This window comes from Oncorhynchus keta, chromosome 7 (assembly GCF_023373465.1).
Source record: "Oncorhynchus keta strain PuntledgeMale-10-30-2019 chromosome 7, Oket_V2, whole genome shotgun sequence".
NCBI classification, from domain to species: domain Eukaryota; kingdom Metazoa; phylum Chordata; class Actinopteri; order Salmoniformes; family Salmonidae; genus Oncorhynchus; species Oncorhynchus keta.
In genome coordinates, this window is record NC_068427.1 from 17,008,906 (window position 1) to 17,032,230 (window position 23,325).

The 23,325-nt window shown below is 43.2% G+C and overlaps 2 protein-coding genes across 4 annotated transcripts; one reads left to right on the top strand and one right to left on the bottom strand.

Annotated features, from left to right (window-relative positions):
* Window positions 1-1,576: 1,576 nt before the first annotated feature.
* Window positions 1,577-10,776, top strand: nemp2 (nuclear envelope integral membrane protein 2). Of its 2 annotated transcripts, none has more exons than XM_035773527.2 (9): window positions 1,577-1,905; window positions 2,319-2,428; window positions 2,669-2,909; window positions 3,013-3,085; window positions 5,105-5,195; window positions 7,720-7,834; window positions 8,571-8,796; window positions 8,991-9,143; window positions 9,468-10,776. In XM_035773527.2, the coding sequence occupies exons 1-9, from the start codon at window positions 1,806-1,808 to the stop codon at window positions 9,856-9,858; spliced, it is 1,500 nt and encodes a 499-aa protein (XP_035629420.1). In that variant the 5' UTR covers window positions 1,577-1,805; the 3' UTR covers window positions 9,859-10,776. The 2 variants fall into 2 exon arrangements, with proteins under 2 accessions (XP_035629420.1, XP_035629419.1); XM_035773526.2 differs by having other exon boundaries at window positions 1,578-1,905; window positions 8,943-9,143.
* Window positions 10,616-22,037, bottom strand: mfsd6b (major facilitator superfamily domain containing 6b). 2 transcript variants are annotated; one of them, XM_035773524.2, is made up of 8 exons: window positions 21,946-22,037; window positions 21,698-21,821; window positions 18,606-20,231; window positions 15,185-15,282; window positions 13,919-14,080; window positions 12,989-13,087; window positions 12,351-12,616; window positions 10,616-11,983 (listed from the first exon to the last, which is right to left on the bottom strand). In XM_035773524.2, the coding sequence occupies exons 3-8, from the start codon at window positions 20,225-20,227 to the stop codon at window positions 11,807-11,809; spliced, it is 2,424 nt and encodes an 807-aa protein (XP_035629417.1). In that variant the 5' UTR covers window positions 20,228-20,231; window positions 21,698-21,821; window positions 21,946-22,037; the 3' UTR covers window positions 10,616-11,806. The 2 variants fall into 2 exon arrangements, with proteins under 2 accessions (XP_035629417.1, XP_052378035.1); XM_052522075.1 differs by having other exon boundaries at window positions 21,698-21,993.
* Between the last annotated feature and the right edge of the window lie 1,288 nt (window positions 22,038-23,325).

Consider the following 23,325-nt stretch of genomic DNA (forward strand, 5'->3'; position numbering starts at 1 on the left):
CGACCAACCTTCTGTCCCCAAAATATAAAAATAAATATTATTATTTTTTATTGTTAGACATAAAAGACTGTAAAAACACTAGGATATGAGCTCCAAGTGATTTCAATTTAAGACATTTGTTCCCAAGTATTCTCACACATAGGAAAACACGTGATCATATACAATGTATATAATCAATGAGTGTCATTCATACACAAAATGGGGACTCTAACATGGTACAGTGCAGTCAGTGCAATGCGGAAGCCTATTAATTGCAATTTTACTGAATTCTACACCTTTGTTGTTGGTTCAAAGGATTTATAGGAAGTATTGTTTTAATGCAACAATTAAACACTTACTGTAGGTTGAGGTTGATTCAGGTCCACACCTGCCCACCCGTCCAGCAATCCTACTCTGGACGGTTCTGACTTAGAATATACCTAGGTGTCTGGTTAGACTGTAAACTCTCCTTCCAGACTCACATTAAGCATCTCCAATCCAAAATTAAATATAGAATTGACTTCCTATTTCACAACAAAGCATCCTTCACTCATGCTGCCATACATACCCTCGTAAAACTGAGGAAGGAACGGTAGGATAGTTCCTACCGTTCCTTAACTTCAGTGATGTCATTTACAAAATAGCCTCCAACACTGTACTCGGTAAATTGGATGCAGTCTATCACAGTGCCATCTGTTTTGTCACCAAAGCCCCATATACTACCCACCACTGCGACCTGTATGCTCTTGTTGTCTGGCCCACGCTTCATACTCGTCACCAAACCCACTGGCTCCAGGTCATCTATAAGTCTTTGCTAGGTAAAGCCCAGCCGTATCCTAGCTCACTGGTCACCATAGCAGCACCCACCCATAGCATGCGCTCCAGCAGGTATATCTCACTGGTCACCCCCAAAGCCAATTCCTCCTTTGTCCGCCTTTTCTTCAAGTTCTCTGCTGCCAATGACTGGAACAAACGTCAAAAATCACAGAAGCCTCATATCTCCCTTACTAACTTTAAGCACCAGCTGTCAGAGCAGCTCACAGATCCCTGCACCTGTACATAGCCCATCTGTAAATAGCCCATCCAACTACCTCATCCCCCATACTGTTATTTATTTTGCTCTTTTGCACACCAGTATCTCTACCTGCACACTCATTTTCTGCACATCTATCACTCCAGTGTTTAATTGCTATATTGTATACTTTTTTCTATTGTATTATTGACTGCATGTTTGTTTCGTCCATGTGTAACTCTGTGTGTTGTTTGTGTCGCACTGCTTTGCTTTATCTTGACCAAGTCGCAGTTGTAAATGAGAACTTGTTCTCAACTAGCCTCTAAAATTAAAATTAAAATAATGAATTTCACATCTTCCTTAAGTATCCACGAGGGGGAACCACAGGGGGCACCCAAAGGTAGTCAGAGTCAGAAATCATCAAACTATCCCAGGCAATGGTGTTATTATTGATAAAATAATAACTTGATTATTTCTTGCAACACGTATTATTTTGCCATCAATTGCCTAAACACGCTCATTCTTGTCATGCTTTCAATTTCAATGCAGATGCTGATCAAGGCGAAAGCAATCAATCACGGTTGCGTGAACTACAACTGAAAATACGTGATGCAAGCTCAAGCTGTTAAATGATTGTAAAACAACATCAAAGCGTATAAATATATATTCAAATAACATACATGTAGATTGTTTGTTCACCAGAGAAAAACGTGATATGTTTATCAGTATCCTTTACTTTGGTCTAATTCGTAACCACCGAATTTGAAAGTACAGGGAACAACAATAGCTTGCTTGCTAACAACAACTAGGAATTATGAATCCTTGCTCCGATATATCAATTTTATCCATTTTAGCTGTACTGGCAAATGTCGTATGTGTACAAGTTGAAGGAAGCCTTGGCTTTTCAGACGCAGGTGAATGTTGTAGCTAAGTAATGACTGTAACGTTAGCTAGCCTATCTTGCTAACGACAGTATTTTTTTCCCCCTATCCACTATTGCTGTTAGGTAACGTAGTTAGCTAGTTGGCTATTTAGCTAACTAGTCGGTTTATTTTGTGTAACATCCATATTACTGTATGATTGGTCTGTCAATTAATTCAGAGCAACGTTTGCTAGTAATAACGTTAGCTAACTACATAAGTTAGCTAAATTATCCATCAACATTAGCTAGTCCATGAAGAGCAATAATCTTGGGAATTTACTTAGCTAGCTACTAGCCATTTTAGCTAGTTAACGTACTAGCCATTAGTAAAGTAACTAGCTTACTAATTTCACATTAAATATAGCTAGTATGTCTGATTAACAAGTTATTGTTGTATTCTTCCAGACTGCACATATCTTAAAGAAAATCAAAACACCACTCATTTTGGAACAAGATGTTTCTGTTACAATTCTGGCACAGTGATCAAATGGAAAGACATCTGGTCCACCTTTCAGGTAAGAAAGCTACACATGTCCTGTAGGTATACCATGGGTGCTTGCTTCACAACAGCTCAAGATTAACTGTTGATACTCATGTGTACACCAAACACGAGACACGTTTTGTGTGTGTCTATATGTTCCCATACAATAAATTAGGCAAGTTACTGCAATGACATGATAGTTGTCGTTACTATGTTGTAACAGCAACAAACCAAACATTGCTCATATAAAGCATCTATCTGACTCTTCTTCAAGGTGCGAGTGACAGGTGAAGAAGGGGTCTACATTGTGTACCCCATGGAGGGGACCAGGAACTGCTACGAGCCAGGCCACTTCCTCACGTTGTCCTGGTGCCTGGTCAACCACTATTGGCCTCCCAGCCCCAGTGTGGCCAGGGAGAAGAGCCTGGACATCCCACTGGAACAGGAGGATGTGTGCTTCATGGTGAAGACCCCGAGGGCCAATTCTGAGCACTCTCTACATGTTAGGGGCAAACGTGAGATTATCTTATTGTTGTTGTTGTTAATTGCAGTTAACCTACCGGTTTGGTCTAAAGTTCAGAATGAGTATTAACAGCCATACATACTCTTTACTTACAGGGTTAAATAAAATACGATTTGGACTCTTTGCATGTGGCCTCGCCCTCTTCTACTTTGCTGGGGCTTTGTGTAGGTAAGGTTTTACCATTTTTACGCTGTGTGTGTGTTAGTTATATTTAGTAATGCTCAATCCTATTGTCCTGGTAAACATCCAGTGTGAGACTTTAAAGGTCCAATGCAGACATTTTTATCTCAACATCAAAACATTTCTGGGTAACAATTTAGTACCTTACTGTGATTGTTTTAAATTAAGATGGTCAAAAAGAAACAAAAATAGCTTCTCAGCTAAATGCAATTTCTGAAGCAATAATTTTGCTAGGACTGTCTGGGAGTGGTCTGAGAGATGGGCCTAATTGGAGGAGCTTTATGGGAGGGATGTGCAACCTGAAAACGTTCTGTTATTAGCAGAGAGGAGGGCAAGCTCTCTTAGTTGTTGGTCTATTAAAGTATACATAAAACCCCCACCCAGCCAAACAAGCTGAAATTTCAGGTGGTCTTTTCAAACAGCTCTTACATTAAAAGTGCGTTATAATAATTTTCACAATTTCAGTATTATTCCAACCTCATAGTGTGTAAATATATATAAAACACAGGAAAAATCAAATTTTTGAATGCACTGCTCCTTTTAAAATTTGAATATTTCAGTAGCAGAATAACCATCCTGTAGGCCACATATACAGGGCATTCGGAAAGTATTCAGTCCCCTTAACCGTCCTTCTACATCTGCATTGCTTGCTGTTTGGGGTTTTAGGCTGGGTTTCTGTGTAGAACTTTATGACATCGGCTGATGTAGAAGGGCTTTATAAATGAATTTGATTGATTGATTGATTGATGAGGTCGAAGAAATTGTCTGTAGAGCTCAGAGACAGGATTGTGTTGAGGCAAAGATCTGGGGAAGGGTACCAAAAAATGTTTGCAGCATGTGGCCCCCATCATTCTTAAATGGAAGAAGTTTGGAACCACCTAGACTCTTCCTAGAGCTGTCCGTCCGGCCAAACTGAGCAATCGGGGGAGAAAGACCTTGGTCAGGGTGGTGACCAAGAACACGATGGTCACTCTGACAGAGATCCAGAGTTGCTCAATGGAGATGGTTGTCCTTCTGGAAGATTCTCCCATATCTGCAGCACTCCCCCAATCAGGCTTTTATGGTAGAGTGGCCAGACGGAAGCCACTCCTCACTAAAAGGCACATGACAGCCTGCTTGTAGTCTGCCAAAAGACACTTAAAAACTCTCCGACCATGAGAAACAAGATTCTCTGGTTTGATGAAACCAAGATTGAACTCTTTGGTCTAAATGCCAAGCGTCACATCTGGAGGAAACCTGGCACCATCTCTACGGTGAAGCATGTTGGTGGCAGCATCATGCTGTGGGGATGTTTTTCAGAGGCAGGGACTGGGAGACGAGTCAGGATCGAGGCAAAGATGAACGGAGCAAAGTACAGCGAGATCCTTGATGAAAACCTGCTCCAGAGCACTCAGAACCTCAGACTGGGGGTGAAGGTTCACCTTCTAACAGGACGACGACTCAAAGCACACAGCCAAGACAACGCAAGTGTTTCTTCGGGACAAGTCTCTGAATGTCCTTGAGTGGCCCAGCCAGAGCCCAGACTTGAACCCGAACAAACATTTCTGGAGACCTGAAAATAGCTGTGCAGCAACGCACCCCATCCAACCTGACAGAGCTTGAGAGGATCTGCAAGAATAATGGGAGGAACTCCCCAAATACAGGTGTGCCAAGCTTGTAGCGTCATACCCAAGAAGACTCAATGCTGTAATCACTGCCAAAGGTGCTTCAACAAAGTACTGAGTAAAGGGTCAGAATACTTATGTAAATGTGATATTTATGTTTTCTAAAAATCTGTTTTTGCTCTGTCATTATGCAGTATGGTGTGTAGATTGATGAGGATTTATTTTTGTTTTATACATTTTAGAATAAGGCTGTAACTTAACAAAATGTGGAAAAAGTTCAGGGGTCTGAATACTTTCCGAAGGCACTGTAGTTCTACAACTGAATTGACCCTGTGATTGAGCTATTCTAGGTTGAATAGTGGTACTACAGAAAACAATAATGTATATTTTTCTTTTTTGGCAGGAGTTCTTTGTTTTTTTATTCCTCAGGAATCTCAGTGGGAGTTCTCTCCATGGTTGTCTTTCTGTTGTTGATCCTGAAAAACGCTATACCGGTAAGAATCACCTTTAGGCTCAAGCTGTTATTGCTTTAGGCTAATTATAAAAGGAGCCCCACATTTCAATTTGACAAGCTTTGCTAATCAGTACGGTCAATGCACTCTACTTAATTTTCTTGCTTTGTTTTACCATAGCCCTTTACACGTGCATGCAGTGGCTGTATAGTAACATTCTATACATGACGTCAGAGCTCAGGGTCTCCACTTAACAGCTCTGTATGGGTTTTGACAGAAGTTGCTCCATCCCTCCTGCTAATGTGGCAACTTTTGTGGGTGAGGCTAGGTCTACATAAGGGAGCTCATTTTTTAAATATTACTAAAGATCTGACGAAGGCTGTGAGGCCAATACGTAAGCTTATTACATCAAGCTTGTGACTCTACAAACTTGTTGGATGCATTTGCTGTTTGTTTTGGTTGTGTTTCAGATTATTTTGTGCCCAATATACAGTGATGGGAAACAATGATTTGATCCCCTGCTGATTTTGTACGTTTGCCCACAGACAAAGAAATGATCAGTCTATAATTTTAATGGTAGGTTTATTTGAACAGTGAGAGACAGAATAACAACAAAACAATCCAGAAAATGCTTGTCAAAAATGTTATAAAGTGATTTGCATTTTAATGAGGGAAATAAGTATTTGACCCCTCTGCAGAACCCTTGTTGGCAATCAGAGGTCAGACGTTTCTTGTAGTTGGCCACCGGGTTTGCACACATCTCAAGAGGGAATTTGTCCCACTCCTCTTTGCAGATCTTCTCCAAGTCATTAAGGTTTTGAGGTTGACGTTTGGCAACTCGAACCTTCAGCTCCCTCTACAGATTTTCTATGGGATTAAGGTCTGGAGACTGGCTAGGCCACTCCAGGACCTTAATGTGCTTCTTCTTGAGCCACTCCTTTGTTGCCTTGGCCGTGTGTTTTGGGTCATTGTCATGCTGGAATACCAATCCACGTCCCATTTTCAATGCCCTGGCTGAGGGAAGGAGGTTCTCATCCAAGATTTGACGGTGCATGGCCCCATCCATCGTCCCTTTGATGCGGTGAAGTTGTCCTGTCCCCTTAGTAGAAAAACACCCCCAAAGCATAATTCTTCCACCTCCATGTTTGACGGTGGGGATGGTGTTCTTGGGGTCATAGGCAGCATTCCTCCTCCTCCTCCAAACACAGCGAGTTGAGTTGATGCCAAAGAGCTCCATTTTGGTCTCATCTGACCACAACACTTTCACCCAGTTGTCCTCTGAATCATTCAGATGTTCATTGGCAAACTTCAGAAGGGCATGGGACCTTGCGGGCGCTGCAGGATTTCAGTCCTTCACGGCGTAGTGTGTTACCAATTGTTTTCTTGGTGACTATGGTCCCAGCTGCCTTGAGATCATTGACAATATCCTCCCGTGTAGTTCTGGGATTATTCCTCACTTTCTCATGATCATTGCAACTCCACGAGGTGAGATCTTGCATGGAGCCCCAGGCTGAGGGAGATTGACAGTTATTTTGTGTTTCATCCATTTGCGAATAATCACACCAACTATTGTCACCTTCTCACCAAGCTGATTGGCGATGGTCTTGTAGCCCATTCCAGCCTTGTGTAAGTCTACAATCTTGTCCCCGACATCCTTGGAGACCTCTTTGGTCTTGGCCATGGTGCAGAGTTTGGAATCTGATTTATTGATTGCTTCTGTGGACAGGTGTCTTTTATACAGGTAACAAGCTGAGATTAGGAGAACTCCCTTTAAGAGTGTGTTCCTAATCTCAGGTCGTTACCTGTATAAAAGAGACCTGGGAGCCAGAAATCTTTCTGATTGAGAGGGGGTCAAATACTTATTTCCCTCATTAAAATGCAAATCACTTTATAACATTTTTGACATGTGTTTTTTGTTGTTATTCTGTCTCTCACAGTTCAAATAAACCTACCATTAAATTTATAGACTGATCATTTATTTGTTAGTGGGCAAACGAGGATCAAATACTTATTCCCTCACTGTAAATTAATAGTAAATAATGTATTGTCATTTTGGATGTACTTTTATTGTAAATAAGAATATAATATGTCTCTAAATATATCTAGATTAATGACACTCTGCACTCCAGAGTACAGATACAAAACATTTGACACTGTCCCAATACTTTTGGAGCTCACTGTATATAAAAGGCCATCGCACTGCCTAAAGACTTGATCCAAATGATTCATCAGGGTGATTGATCGAAATTAGTTTTAGTTTAAAGTGATGGGACCAAACATATACATATTCTTAACTAGGAGATATGCCCTCCATAACCGAGGGTTAGCCTACCACCCCAGCCCCCTCAGAACTTGCCCTTTTGGACGAAGCCTCCACCGTGCCTGTAAAAATCAGATGGCCAGACCCCAAACGTTGTCACTCTGGCCTGGCTTATCCTAAAGAGAGATGTCTTCTAACTGTAGAATCCAACATTTGGAGAGAGTTATTCAATAGAGAAAGAGTCCTCTGGGTGGCTCAGATGAATTAGGCTTACCTTGTTATATTACCTGCCTGTGTCACCTTCAGAGGGCCATGTTCATCACGCTGTTTGGTGCTGGCTCCGGCCTGTCCTACCTGGGATACCAGACGCTGTTCAACCACTGGGAAGACATCACGACTCTCTACTGGAAACATGCCTTGGGTGAGTTGGTTTAGTTAAGAGATTGTTGCTTAAAATAAGGTCAGTAACTAGGACTTGAACTGTTCAGTTAGCAGTAGGAGGCATTTAGCCTACATTGAAATTATGTCTTTGCGAGGCCTTGCACATTTGAACCCAGTATGAACACTGTTTGCATGAAGGCCCCTGATAAATTATACGCTCTCACTACAGACATGATACTGTAATATATTCATGACTAATGAGGATGGGTCAGCGTCCACTCTGAGTCATTCACTCCCAGGAGTCTGTCATAATAAGAGGGCCAAGTGGATGTGGAGTGGTGAAGTAGACTACAGGTTACTGACTGCCTCTCCACACTCCTCAATGGAGTGGATTTGCTGCCAAATCAATTTGCCCTCTCTCTATGCACACACTGGGTTGAAAATGGTTGAATCCGCAGGCACGTTAGGATTAAGAGCGCGCGGCAATGCTGCTGGAACATTGATTTCTGTGCTTGGAAACAAAAAGGGCTTTGGGTGGATTAGCGTTCAAATGTGTTCTTTTCACCCTTCCTGGCATGCCTCAAATCCACTGGGTTCCACTGTTTCACTGTTCCAATTACACAGGGCTTTCAATTGGAGTATTTCATCTAACCCGTTATGTTTTTGTTACTGTGTCTTTGCTTATGTTGCTTTCTCTATAAAATATTATAATCACATAGAACCAACAGATCTCTCAATTTCTCTCTCCCTCACTTCATCATTTTCTCTATTTCCAGGCTACCTGGTAGTAACGGGCCTGATCAGCTGGGTGGTTTGCTACAAGCACGGGCCCATCAGCAGCGAGCGCACCCTGTCCCTACTGACCTGGGGGCTCCAGTGCCTGGCCATGGGCCTCATGTACTACGGAGTGACCTACCCCCAGGCTTCCTACCTACTCCTGGGCATCCTGCTGGTGTTCAAGGCTCTGCCCTATGCCTACAGACTGCTGCTGGGGACATGCAGGTACACAGTCAATTTGTGGTTTGACATGAGATATACTACTAAGGTGGATTTGGGTAATGGAGATGAATAGTATTGGCTTTTTAGCAGATGCTTTCGATCCAAAGTTGTGTGTTTGATTGATGGCTGTCCCTCCTTCTCTCCCCCAGGCTAACAGGGCATCTACTTTCCTCTCTCCTGCGTGTGTTTGGGCGTAGCAGGAAGCCCCAGGTACGCCTCCTCACAGATGAGGAGTACAGAGAGCAGGGGGAGGTGCACACCACAGCCTCCCTTGAGGAGCTCAGGAGGCTCTGCACTACGCCTGGCTTCCCTGCCTGGGAAATGGTCCTCCGACTACGCTCTCCACAACGGTACGGGACAAACACGCAAACTACATCACTCACATCCTAACTAAAGTAGGACATATCTTGTCCTCAGGGTCCAAATTAAATCATATTGTAATAGTCACATGCGCCGAATACAACAGTGAAATGCTTACTTACGAGCTCCTAACTGACAGTGCAGTTTAAAAAAATACGCATGAGAATAGCTCCCTGCATTTAAAACATCACAACAGTATGAGACTGACACACAAATATTCTGAACTTTCTGCTCTAAAAGCACCCAGCTGATGAGAGCTTGACTGAACGGAGTGCTGGTGAATGACTCAACTCTCTGCTAAATTACATTTGTAGGTTTGCAGCCTTCCTGACGGGCGGCGGCCACGTGACCCTGGGGGAGCAGCAGAATCACGGACAGCAGTACGGCCCGGGAGCAGCCAACAACGAGGACATGCTCTTTACCTCTGCCCAGCACAGGGTGCTGGGGTTGGGCACTGACGAGGACCTCAGCGAAGACGAGATGGACAGCTCCGTCAGGGCTCCGCCTACACCTAGCCCCCTCCCCCTCTACACACCAACCACCCCCACCACCATGCCCCGTCCGGACAGCTCCGCCCCCTGGCTGCCCCCACCCTATCCCGCTCCTTTCTACCCTCCTTATCCTCCCACCCCTGCCGCCTTCACCCCGCCTTTAGAGCCCCATGTCATCGAGGACGTTGAGGAGGAGGACATGGAGCTGTTCTAAGATGAGATTTTAAACCTCTGTAGTGGACAAGTTGGTTCCTAATATGGCCAGTTAACACTAGGGGGCAATACCACTCAGGTTGATCTTTGGGGTCGAACATGCTGGCAAAAAATATTTAAGTGATTTATGAACTCAATTGATCAACATCTTCATACAGAATGAATCAACATGAAACACATTAACAGCTAGGAGTATAAATTAAGCTTCATCATATGTACCAAATAGAATCCCACTATAAATTTAGTCCGAGTGATTGTGAATCATAATTCCACCTAAGAGAAGACGGGGGACTTGGTGTGCCTATCCTATCCTGGCTCAGAGATATATGTATATTTTTAAGGGGCGGCCTTGAGTTAATCTGACTTTGGGGTTCCCACTCTACACTGCAAATGAAATCAAAGCCGAATTCTCCATCTCAAATCCAAAACTCTGCATCATAATTGCAGGAATCACAAGAATGACTTTGAACTCATGTTTACAGCTCTCAGGAAAACCAGCAACAATCATGAGTACATTGTTTTTTCCTCCTCCGGTGTGTGGTAAGTGCCTGGGGTTATGAGACCTGCTTCCCTGCTGGGTAACTGTAACAAACTCTCACGTACTCTTCTTGCCTGTGGAATCCAGTCAACTACTATCTACCGCCCCCACCTGGCTGCTTAGGAAACTGCCGCCTTTGACAGCCAGAACAGCTGTAAACATCAAAGGGAGTTTTTGATTGGACCAAATCTGCCAAAAGCAATGTTTTTCTCCCACAGGCCAGAAAGGAAAAAAAAGTTTATTGTAATTTTATATCAAACAACATTTTTAATGTTTTTGTATTTTGGGAATGATGATTTGGGCCATTATGATCCAATGATGATTCTTTTTAAGGTTTGTTTCAATTCATTAATAAAAAAAAGCCCATCTTTTTTCCAGTGACATTGTATTGTGAACTGATGTTTCACCTTAAAGAGATACGAAAAGGCCACAGAGCACTGAGAGTAGTAAAGGCTGCCTGATTTAAAATACATTGGCTTAGGCTACGCAGCAGACAAGCCATGCCATGTAAAATGCTCAGGTCATTACAACGTCTGAACAGTTTTAGATAGTCCTGGAGGAAAGCAGTTTGACATACTTGCAATTTCTGTCTAAATAAGACGAGTTAAATATTTTATGTTTGTGAAATTTTGGCCAGGCATTAGACAAATATGCATGTGAAAATACATTCGGGGGGGTCTCCATAACTAATGGAGTTATAATTAAATAGACATTACAGACCCTGAAAGCCTGGTGGATATCAGATCTGACACGATCACTTCATAACCCTTTTTTAAATAAGTATTTTTCCACGGCATCAGTGGTTGATAGTCAGACTAGACACAGTAAACATTTACATGTAATAGCAGGGCCACATTCAGGAGAGCAACTTGTTCCAGATACAGCCTAGTATGTAGAACAAACATGTCTCTCTGACTTTCTGTCAGTTCCAATCATAACATTTCTCTCTGCAATGTTCCACAACGTTTTCTTATTGAACGTGCCCCTAAACTATATGTAAGCAGCCATTACACACATGGCTATTTAGATTGAGTGTGTCATTTCTGCATGAGTGTGAATCACCAACCTATGACGAGGCTCAGGCACTTGATCAGTTTGAGGGCCATTGAGACAAATATAACCCTATTCAATCAAACCTAATATCCAGATTTCCAAGTTTAAAAAAATAACTTACAATTTTTACATCCATTTGAAAGTGCAACAGTAGCTACTTCAAGGCAAGAGCTTTTCCTCAGATCCCTAAAGGCACTGGTTAAGTCCTCTGCTAAGAGGAAAAATATAACCTCTCATTTTGGCCTGTATTTTTCTTCTGTCCAGTCTGTAAAATCATACTCTTCACTCTTTTAATAACTGGTCTTCCGCCAGCACTTGACTGGGGACAGTTTCTCAAAATGTGCAATGTGTTCCCTCTTTACTGTGTGTGGCCAGTGGGGAGGGGTGGTTGGTCCGCAGGCATAGGGGGATCCTGGTCAGGTAGGGGGGTTCCCCCCTGAGAGGGTCCCGTCTGTGGGGACCTGCTGGGGGGGTCTTGAGATGAGGACTGGAAGGTTTCCTCTGTTGGTTCATCTATGCTGATCTCATTGATCTCCTACCAAACAGAGCAAAGGTAAAGTGTTGCATCATAGTTATTTGTAATACTGTAAGTATAGTACTTGGCACAGATATGCAAAAATACCCTCATAAAATACAGTTCTAAAGGCAGGTATTATATTCTCACCTTTCTTCAAAATGGGACACATGACATAAAAAAGACAATTCTCAGGAGGACATTATACAACATGGAACCTTGGCTGGAATGTGCACAAATCCCTAGATAAACCACCTGTGTTCCACATAAAACTACCTACTGTTTAATTCTCTGCCCAGTGACAGCACCTTTGGGCCCAGCCTCAAATCACAGCCTGAACCTAGAAGTCTATGCCTAAACCCCAGGAGCTGCCACCCTGTCTACCTACCTTGAGCGGCTGATGGTTGTTGGCAGGGCTGCTCCTGGCCAGGACAGCGATCTCTCTGATCTGGTGCAGGGCGAAGGCCAGGGAGACCCAGGGCGAGGCGGACACCACCCAGGCGGGCTTGCTCATGTCCTCCTGCTCCTCTTGGTTCTTGGTCTTCCTTGGTGGTGGCGTTATTGCGGCGACGTTATCTGATTGGATAACGTCGATGGTTGCTATGGGAACAGGACTGGAGGGGACGGGAATGTTCTCCGCCAGCATTTTGGTATCTGGAAAACAACGTAAGCAACATTTTTCATAACGATTAAAAATGCTTATTCTACTAAGATGTCTGGCCTAACAACTACCGCTATTATTGACATCCTAAACATTTAACATTACATTTAAGTCATTTAGCAGACGCTCTTATCCAGAGCGACTTACAAATTAAACATGATTGATTCAGCATTCTAATGTCTGAATATCTCAGTTGCTGATAGAAAAACTGGATTTAAAGTTAGTGGTAGTGCTTGCCACAGTGGGAGCCAGTCACTTCTCCATTAAGGGGCATAATAGGTGCAGCAAATGCTGTTTTTCTGCCCATGCAGAGGCACAGTCTGAAGCAGACAGGGTAGGATAGGATCAACTTTATTAACACATACTTTTCTCCCCACTCTGCACAGCCAGCCATTGGATGAGAGCGAAGAGGAGGAGGATGACGAGGGAGGCGATTCCTATCCCTCTGAAGGTGTGGGCTGCTCCTAAACCATAACCCAAATAGACAAAGGTGTTCACAGTATTTCTTAATTCCAAATCAACCCTGAGCCCTTACTCCCTAGGCCAGGGGTATTCAACTCTTACCCTATGAGGTCTGAAGCCTGCTGGTTTTCTGTTCTACCTGATAATTAATTGCACATATCTGGTGTCCCAGGTCTAAATCAGTCCCTGATTAGAAGGGAACAATGAAAGAATGCAGTGGAACTGGCTTCGAGGACCAGCATTGAGTTTGAGTTCCCAAGGCTTTGGAAACAAAATATTCAAATACATTTATGTATTTCACTCATTGCTTTTCAAATGAAACTGAAAATAAATATACATTTCAGCACTGTAAGGGATATATTTTACCCCCCCCCCCAAAAAAAAAAACATATTTCAGAGCTTAGAGAGAGACACACAGAGTTGTTATTCTGAGAGTGCAGCCAAATACATTCCAGACCATACAATTCCTATCCTTACGATTTAGATGGGACTGGTGGTAGTTTATTAAGGAGTTAAGACCTGGATTATTTTATGAAAACCACAGAGGACAGGGCATGTTTATAAGGAGGGGAGGCGTTGTAAAACCTTTTGAAAAGGCATGTGGGACCACTATGACTGTGAGTTGGTCATGTAGAAGTCACCGTTGAAGGTATAATCCGGATTACTGCTCTTCTCAATGGTCATTTAAATTAATGCACATTTAACAAATTGTACCTTTTAACAAGTGACAATAGTTCCATCTCTCTCATTGGTTGAACTGGGAGACACGCAATTCAATTCAATGCAATTTTGAAACAATCCAGCGGGGGTTTTTCCATCACAGTGGCTCTTACCAAAGAAGTTGACAAACACTCCCCCCACCATGGCCCCACAGCCCCGGCCCAGCCCCAGGTGCAGGCCCTGGAGGATACCCTGGGCAGAGGTCCTCAGCTCTGGAGGTACAGCAGCACTCAGGTAGGAGATACACGCTGCCCACACTAAGGCATGGGTCACACCTAGATACACAGAGAGACTGAGTGCAAGAGAGAAACGCACACTCGGGCACATCTCCACAAATACGCATACGTCTTTATACTAGGTCAGGGCAGGGAGTAATACGATTAGGACAAGTTATTGGCTTGTTCATTTAATATCATGAAACCCCCCCCAGAGATATACAGTAGTGGGTCATGAAAAGAAACATCTGTAGAACAAACAAACATTTAAATGAAGTCCCTTTCACATCTTTGTTTATAACCAGAAACAAACAAGCAGACCCGTTAAACTGTCATTTGTTTTCATTAAAAGCGGTATACAACACCATTTGGGAGGGAAAATAAATACATTTTGGGAGACATTTTCTAATTGATGTCAAAGGGAGGACATGTCCTGTGTGTGTTCGTGGCAGGTGACAGGCGAGAGAGAGTGGACTTAACCATAGTCATTAACACTCGCTTGGGTGTGTCATGTTTGAACTGGCTCAACTAGCCAGTTTACATCCAACACGCCTCGTTTTCTCATTGTATAGCTACCAATAATAGGACAAAGCTATCAAACCTGCTACCATATCCTCCTTAGCCCTGTCTGGCTTGCCTCGCCCCCTATTCAGCTCTTTAGCTAGCCCATATCGTCACTATCCTCCCAAACCAGAGCTGCGGCCATCACTTGTGTCTTTGTCTGTTACGGTCATACCACTTCCTTTAGAATTGTGGAGATTTTGAAATGAGATTGTGTGTGTCTCTAAACATAGTTATTTGGTGTTGTTACACCGTTAGTGAATGATTACAATCATGATAAGCATCCTTCAATGTTACTTATTCGCGTATAGCTGCAACGTTGTAATTCATGGCCTAAATGTGGCTATCAGAGTAGTCCAGATACGGAGGAAAGGGGCGTTTTCCAGGCGAAGGACAAGCTTTTCTTGCCATTGAGGGGAGCTATCCTTTCCTGAATTTAACTCTGAGAGGCCACATGGCAACAGCGTAAGTGCACTGAGGACTCCCAGTCCAAACACGACTTCCTCCTCCTTTCAATCTAATGTCAACATTTATGCTAAGCAAAGTCAATAGATATCACATGCGTTGCAGTGCCGCGAGTCCCGCGACCCGGTGTAGCCTCACCTTGAAGGACCTCCATGGGCAGGACAACCCAGGCGTTCTCCAGGTAGGAAATGTACAGATAGCGGGCCGTGTTGCAGGCCAGCCCGATGTACAGCACCCTAGGGAGGGAAAGGGGAGGAGGAGGTCAGATAACACTATTTCAATAGTACACTACAGATGGTTTATAGATGAACTTTCACCTCTGTTTACCTAACCATCCACCACTCCCCAACATAACCCTAAAACTATCCTAAAGCTATAGCAAGTTATTACATATCAACGGAGTTGCAGGTGAAAGTAAGGCCAAAGCTCAGAGGTTAAATCCGAACTGTCCCTGAACAGACTTCTATATCATTCTGAGCAGACTTCTATATCATTCTGAGCAGACTTCTATATCATTCTGAGCAGACTTCTATATCATTCTGAACAGACTTCTATATCATTCTGAGCAGACTTCTATATCATTCTGAGCAGACTTCTATATCATTCTGAGCAGACTTCTATATCATTCTGAGCAGACTTCTATATCATTCTGAACAGACTTCTATATCATTCTGAACAGACTTCTATATCATTCTGAGCAGACTTTTATATCATTCTGAGCAGACTTCTATGTCCTTCATTCCCACACTGTTGGATGTTTGGTGCCCGTCTCCTATGACAACATCCTGTCCAATCAAACCCTTGACCTGATTCACCATACACTCCCCCCAGAAATGTGCTGTTACATACACTGAGTGTACCAAACATTAGGAACACCTTTCTAATATTGAGTTGCACCCTCCCCCCTTTTATTGCCCTCAGAACAGCTTCAATTCGTCAGGTCATGCACTCTACAAGGTGTCAAAAGTGTTCCACAGGTGGCCCATGTTGACTGGAATGCTTCCCACAGTTGTGTCAAGTTGGCTGGATGCCCTTTCGGTGGGGGACCATTCTTGATACACATGGGAAACTATTGAGCATGAAAAACCCAGCAGTGTAGCAGTTCTTGAAACAAACAAAGGTGCATGACACCTACTACCAATACCCTGTTCAAAGGCACTTCAATCTTTTGTCTTGCCCATTCAACCTCCTGAATGGCACATGTACACAATCAATGTCTCAAGTGTCTCAAGGCTTAAAAATCCTTCTTTAACCTGTCCCCTACTCTCATCTACTGATTGAAGTGGATTCAATCAATCAATCAATCACATTTGATTTATATAGCCCTTCGTACATCAGCTGATATCTCAAAGTGCTGTATAGAAACCCAGCCTAAAACCCCAAACAGCAAGCAATGCAGGTGTAGACAAGAGACATCAATAAGGGATCATAGCTTTCACCTGGAGTGTGTGTTGTGTATACTCAGTGTATGTGGGCATGAACACATTACAACTACAAAAACATTATGCAAATATACTGACACATTTAACAATTCCAGTTTACATACTGTATGCATATTTTACATATATTGACCATGGACATGCAATGCTGTAGGTACTGTTTTAGGCTTTTTCTCTCATGGGCTATTTTTGAGCTGGGTGTGTGTGGCTCTTTAAGCCTGTGTCATACAGTGAGTCATTCTAACCCCGGGGCAGGCTGTGTCTGACAACACTAGGACCAGTCACAAGGACCAGATAACTGCTGCACAGAGACGAGAGCTGGACAGGAAAGGAGGCATGCACAGACTCATACACACAGCAGTCATCTAACTGGTCAATGTGTTACCATACACAGACACAAACAGACACAGACAGCAACGACTAATTCCGTATCTATCTCCACATAGTCTTATGCCCCATGTAAATCTCAGGCATGGAGCGATACCCATGCAAATCTTAGCGTGAGGCAGGCAATTTGAATAACAGCTTAATATGAAAAGCCCCTGCGCAGTGTTTCTGTGCTCACCAATCGATCCGCACAGGCATTTAGTTCAGGAGATCAATGGAGAGCCTCATGCTGAAGTAATGGACAGGATTGGGTTATACGCACACACGTCCCCAGAGGAACAAAAGCCTTCCACAGGCCCTGCCAGCAGCCAAGGCAGAAACCAGGCCATCAAACAAAGATCTGACAGAGTCCAGACACACACACCACACACACAGTGAAACTCTGTGGGAGAAGAGCAGAGCTCTCCTCCATCGATTCAGCACAGCACTGTCCATTCATTCTCTACAATGCTGATGGCATTGTAAAAAGTATAAATATTGGTGTAAATGTTAGTTGTTTTTACACATGTACCTGTATTAGTAGTTTATACAGTGCTTTTTACAAACTAATCCATAGTTAGTTTATAGTTTGTTGATAATATGAATGCAATGGTTAGAGACTTTCCCATTGTCTAGGAAACTGCTCTGGCTGCACTTAAAACAACCATATTTGAATAACATAAGCGGCACATTGTAGCTTTGTACTGGGAGACCAGCCCTTGGCTAACCCTTGTTATTACAAATGATTCATCCTGTTCATAGATAGGCGTGGGTGATTTGGCAAGTGTCACCCGCCTGAGAAATATCACAGGGCAGACGGGAGACGGAAGAACTGACAAAAAAAATCCTCTGAGCTCTCAGGATGGGTCTTCCTGTTTACCAATGTTTCTTTCCTTTCCCTTAAGCAAAACGCTGCATTTAAAGCTTTGGAAAATAGCAAATGTCTAAAGAAAAAACAGCTTGTCCATTCTGCAAACTCTGTGCCAATTTGGTCAATGCCCACTTAGTCAACATCTGGGTTTCTGCCTTTCCCTCCTCTCCCTTCCTTTCGCTCTCTCTCTCTCTCTCCAATCCAAACAGACAATAAATCACAATTTAGAAAGAGAGAGAGAGAAAGAGACCACACTAGCTGGAGGGAGTAGGTTTCCCTCTTAGAAATTTAACAGAGCAGAGCTCTCCCAATGTCTGTCATCCTATGAATTGACGGTATGTTTGTTTGAGGCTGTTGGGCGGTCTGCTATAGCCTATGTAGCACACCTACGTCTTCTGTTAGCAGGCTACTACATCACCCCTGAAACTCCCTTACACTCCACTCACTCATTGTGTCACTCTAGCACGCAGCTTACTGGTCAAGTTCCCACAGGGACAGGGCAGGAAATTCACATAGATTGTCGATTCACTGAATTCACTGAATGCTTGAGGTTATTTAAATTCACTGACAAAAAGTAAACAAGTGTAAAGTCTGAACAAATGATGCTTTCTGATACGCCTAAATCCCATCAAATCTCCAAGAAAGTTGGCTATTATGTGGAATTCAATCAAACTGAAAGAAATCAAATAATATTGTGACTTTGCATACAACTATACTAAAATAATCTAATTTTGGCCTTGCTTTTGTCGCTTGTTTCCAGATCAGTTTGTGCTGTCTAGCTAACTTCTAGGGTTATTGTCACGCAGGAGTTGACAAAACGTACAGAAACACTAACAGATCTGGGACCGGGCTATTGCTTTTGACCCATGCCCCCTTGATATACCTTATATGGCCGATGAGCTCGATGAGCTTGTGGCTGGTGAAGTAGGCTACCAGCTCCGAGATGTGACTCAGCACCGAGCAGACTCCAAAAAGCATGGTGGTCCCCTTCAGGTCCTCCAGGTGCCAGTAGAGGAAAGTGAACACGAAGCCGTAGCCGAATCCCATAAACCAGGCCACGAAGAGCACCGAGCCGTATTGCACACTGCACAGCAGCCGAAGGAGGTCCCAGTAAAGGAACCGCTGGCTGATGGAACTTTGAGATTCTAACGATTCCACCGTATGCCCTTCGGGAGATGAAACCTCACTGGACGTTTGAGGAGATTCCATATCCTGTCTCTTATCCTCCTCCACCTGTGCCTCCATTGGCCGATGCTCATTAGTACTACTCTCAAAGTAGAACTGAGTAGACACTACAAAAGCAACGGCCATCAGGACACCAAAGACAATAAAGGCTATTTGGTAGTTCTTGTAGTCAGGCACGATGCAGCCGGTGCCCTGGATGAAGAGCTTGATGTGGGTGTGGTCGATCCAGATGCCCACGCACAGCATTGCCAGGCCCCAGCCCAGGGAGCCCCACATCCTCTGCAGACCATAGAGGTCCCGGTGGGGGCCCAGGTACTGCAGGGTGCGCGTGTCCACGATGGTCATGGTCGGAGCACTGAAGAACTCGCCGATGATGATGACCAGCAGGATCAGGAGGAAGATGGTCTCCACCTGGTCGTGGTTGGAGATGATGTCATAGACTTTGGTAGTGGTGGTTGTGGTGGTTGGTTTGGTCATGGTCAGATTTGAGGCAGGTTTTGAGCCGGCTGTTGTTGTTGCTGCTGTTTTTGTTGTTGTTGTTTTTGTTTTGGTGGTGGTGGTGGAGGTGGAGGGGGAAGATGTCAACATTGTTGTGGAGATGGTAGAGGAAGGCACATGTCCCGTGACAGTACTGGGTCCAGTGATATTACCACCATCGCTCCTCACATACCTGTGCAGGGGACCGCTAACTGAGTCTGATGCAAAAGAGAGGGGGAAAAAGTCTCCACTCGCACCCCTGCGGTTCCTGCTGTGATTGGCCAACGGACCGATCTGGGCGGGACTGGTGGGGGACACGACTGTAGGTTTCCTTTCCACGCAGGTCATGGAGGCAGGCTTGATGAAGCCGATGCCGCAGTTGAACACCAACCAGCAGAAGACGGAGAACAGCAGCACCACCTTGCCCTTCTTGAAGCGGTCCGCCACCACCCCCCAAAAGGGGGCGCTGCAGAATTCTATGAAGTACCGAATCCCGACCAGCAGGCCACTCTGGCTGGGCGTCATGCCCAGTTGCTTGTAGTAGACAGACAGCAACGGGTGCAGGGACCCATAGGCTGCATAGAAGAAGAAGTAGAAGACCTTGGAGATGAGTAGGTGGTTGTCGATCTGCACGCAGTTCCTCTCCAGGCAGTCATTGCTGGGGGTGTCAGATGTGTCTGTCGGGGGTGATGCCGGACCTTGGGAGGCAGCGGTGGTGTCCGCACCTGCTGCCATCTGATCCAAGGTTTTGGACAGGGTGTTGAAGGGTTCTGCCATGACGTACTTCCTCTTCTGATCCTCCTCGTCGTCTGTCAAGATGGCCACCTGGTCGTCACTCGCCATCTCCCTGGGGGATGGGGGGAGGGGGAGAGGGAGAGAGATGACTGAATCCGTTTTTCATTAAAGGAACAATGTGTAATAAACATTTCTGACCCAGACAATTTTGGCAAGCTATGGGAGATGGGCTGGCATGTCCATAAGATTGCAATAATAGTTCTAAAACACATTTTGAAGCTGTATCTTTTTTTTTTTTAGCAAAGACTCAAACGACAACAAAAACAAAAACAATGGAGTAATACAACACTTTGGGTTATGACAGGCTAAGACAATAACCTGTAATAAGCCGATAAGGCATTTATTCTGAATGTCTGTCACCTTACCTACATTTCAGCACAACTGAACAGGACATTTGATTCAATAAACCTTTTCAAAACACATGGTGTTGTTACTCGACTGTGTTAAATTCATTTCCATTAACTCTGAGCCAAAAAAAGATGTTGGAGGGGCCTCAACATCATATTTCCCAGCATGCTTTGTTGCGGGTTGATAGATTTTTTAAAAACTGTTTCCTCAAGCACATTGATTGATTAATATTATACTGTACAATTTTTCTAAACTAATCCAATCTGTAAGGGTTGGATTTATTGCGCCTGTTACTGAGATAGTTGTTCCAGTTTAGATGGTCTTGGTTGTGAAATCAAAATAGCAGTTATTGAAGGTTGTGAATGACTACACACTAAAGTATTGAATGCAACAATGATGTCTCTGTCACTAACAAACACAGGCATGGGTTGATTTCTCTCACATTCACTCCAAATGCATTCTGGGCCATTTTCAAATACATTACATTTACAGCCTTCGAACAGCAACCCAAGTGTCTTGTGTTTAAAACCTAAACGCCTTGTCCCGAATAAACATGTTCCTGTGTGTAAAAAGCTTTACAGTGAGTAAACATGTTCTGGAATTGACTTGTGATTACAATCCAAACACTGTGACTCATTTTCATCGATATTCTAAATGCCTTGACATGCTTAAAAAGTGTTACAAATAAATGTTGAGCCATGTGTTCACATCCTAAATACTTGGTTTTAGAGTGACGGAGTATGATATTCAAGCTCTTACATTTTGTTTAGGGCTAGGGTATATGAAAGACTTGGAACATATATAATAGCCCATTTGGCTACTGCCTCTACAGCAGGAGACATGACTTCACTATTCCCTGTAGCCTATACAATTATAAATGGTAGCCTGTAACTGTATAACTGTTCTCAGACCAGACAGACATTGCCCGAGAGAAATATATGACTGGAGAATAATAAGCTGTTTCATTGCCGCAGCTCTGACAAAACGTATCATGTCCTTAGAAACGTTTCTTCTTGTAACCACGCATTCAATTGTTGTTTTCTCTATTCAACTTAAAATGGTAAAGAAACACCGAAGGGACATATCTAAGCCTGTTATTCCTGTGAACACAAATATATTATTAAGATGAAGGGAAAAAAAGAAAACTAATCGACAAAGATATTTTCTTACCACAATTATTGTTTCAAAGTTTCAAGGTTGTTGGAGGATAGACCGCTTGTATAGAATGTAGCCTATCTTCTTGAGTCCATCATTTAGGTGTCCAATTGGCGACGACTGTCATCGGGTGAATAAACTGTCGTTTAAAGTCACACATTGACAAACAAAAAACATGTGTTCAATAGTAATCACATTTATATGGGGCAAGTAATATTGAACGCGTCTATTTCAGAGAAGTTTGCATTGACGTCATTTCTCACCTGCCCACGACTGACAAACCATTTCGGAGTTCGAGACACTGCTGCTGTGGAAGGGATTGCGCACACACAGTCTAAAATTAGTCTGGCGGCCGAGCATTGAATCAATGAGTGCATCTCAATAGTCTGAAGTGGTTTCCTCTCCTTGTCTATTCACGTAATTGACACAAATCCAAAAACGAAAAAACAGGATGGATGAAAAGAATATGGTAGTAAGCAAATGGGGAGTTGCTTTTACATATCAATTTATTTTTTAAGTGCAGACAAAGGAAAGGAGCAGAGGAAGACAGTTTTGAGAGTTGAGATGAGCCCTATTCCCCCATAGAACAACTGCCTTTGTGCGTGTCGAGCAAGGCACTTGGGGTAACGTGGGGGTAACTAGCTCCCCCTAAGAACAATGTCCAATTGCTGACACAAAAAAGCAACATTTCGATAAAATGTGGTATGTGGGCGACGGTCATGCTTAGGCAAACAAACTATGAAGGGAAATAGGTGTCTACAGTTTACTCTTTTGTTGTTATTTAACAAAACGTTGTTTTTAGAAAAGGGTTTTTAGAAAAATGTTCTACTAATATGTGCCCTTCTTTGCGAGGTATTGGAAAACCTCCCTGATCTTTGTGGTTGAATCTGTGTTCGAAATGCACTGCTTGACTGAGGAACCTTATAGATAATCGTATGTGTGGGGTACAGAGATGAGGTAGTCATTCAAAAATCCTTGCAATTTATTATGACTTGTTAAGCAAATGTTGACTCCTAAATTTATTTAGGCTTTCCATAGCAAAGGAGTTGAATACTTATTGACTCAAGCCATTTCAGCTTTACAATTTTTATTTATTTGTAAAACTTTGACATTATGGGGTATGGTGTGTTGGCCAGTGACAAAACAATCTCAAGTTAACCCATAAGTGTCTAAGCCCTGTCTAAACCGGAGGGTGTTCTACTAAGGTATATGGAATTGTTTTAAGAAGGTCATACCAACTATTTGATTTAGAATTTGAAGACCCTTTGAAGTAACAGTAAAAACGGAAAACAATTATTTGATGAAAAATGAAATGTGTTCGTATGGTCTTATATTATAATACCATACGAACACATCGAATAACAGATTCACTACATATAACAACTGTAACGAGTTTCCTCCTCTTCTTCCGAAGAGGAGAGGCGAAACGGATCAGAGGACCAATACGCGGCGTGGTAATTTTCCATGGTACTTTTTAATGCGATAAGGTACACATGAACAAACTAACAAAACAAGAAAACGTGAACTCAAATTACAGTCCTATCTGGTGCATACACAGAGACAGGAAACAATCACCCACAAACACACAGTGAAACCCAGGCCACCTAAGTATGATTCTCAATCAGAGACAACTAATGACACCT

What these genes read in the sequence shown, in the direction of transcription:
- nemp2 (XM_035773526.2), top strand. Translation starts at nt 1,806, where the DNA reads ATGAATCCTTGCTCCGATATATCAATTTTATCCATTTTAGCTGTACTG. An exon ending in CTACTGGAAACATGCCTTGG is followed by an intron (nt 7,835 to 8,570) that starts GTGAGTTGGTTT and finishes CTCTATTTCCAG; the next exon opens with GCTACCTGGTAGTAACGGGC. An exon ending in CTGCTGCTGGGGACATGCAG is followed by an intron (nt 8,797 to 8,942) that starts GTACACAGTCAA and finishes TCTCTCCCCCAG; the next exon opens with GCTAACAGGGCATCTACTTT.
- mfsd6b (XM_035773524.2), bottom strand. Translation starts at nt 20,227, where the DNA reads ATGGCGAGTGACGACCAGGTGGCCATCTTGACAGACGACGAGGAGGAT. An exon ending in AGTGTTTGTCAACTTCTTTG is followed by an intron (nt 13,088 to 13,918) that starts GTAAGAGCCACT and finishes GTTATGGTTTAG; the next exon opens with GAGCAGCCCACACCTTCAGA. An exon ending in ACAACCATCAGCCGCTCAAG is followed by an intron (nt 11,984 to 12,350) that starts GTAGGTAGACAG and finishes TCTGTTTGGTAG; the next exon opens with GAGATCAATGAGATCAGCAT.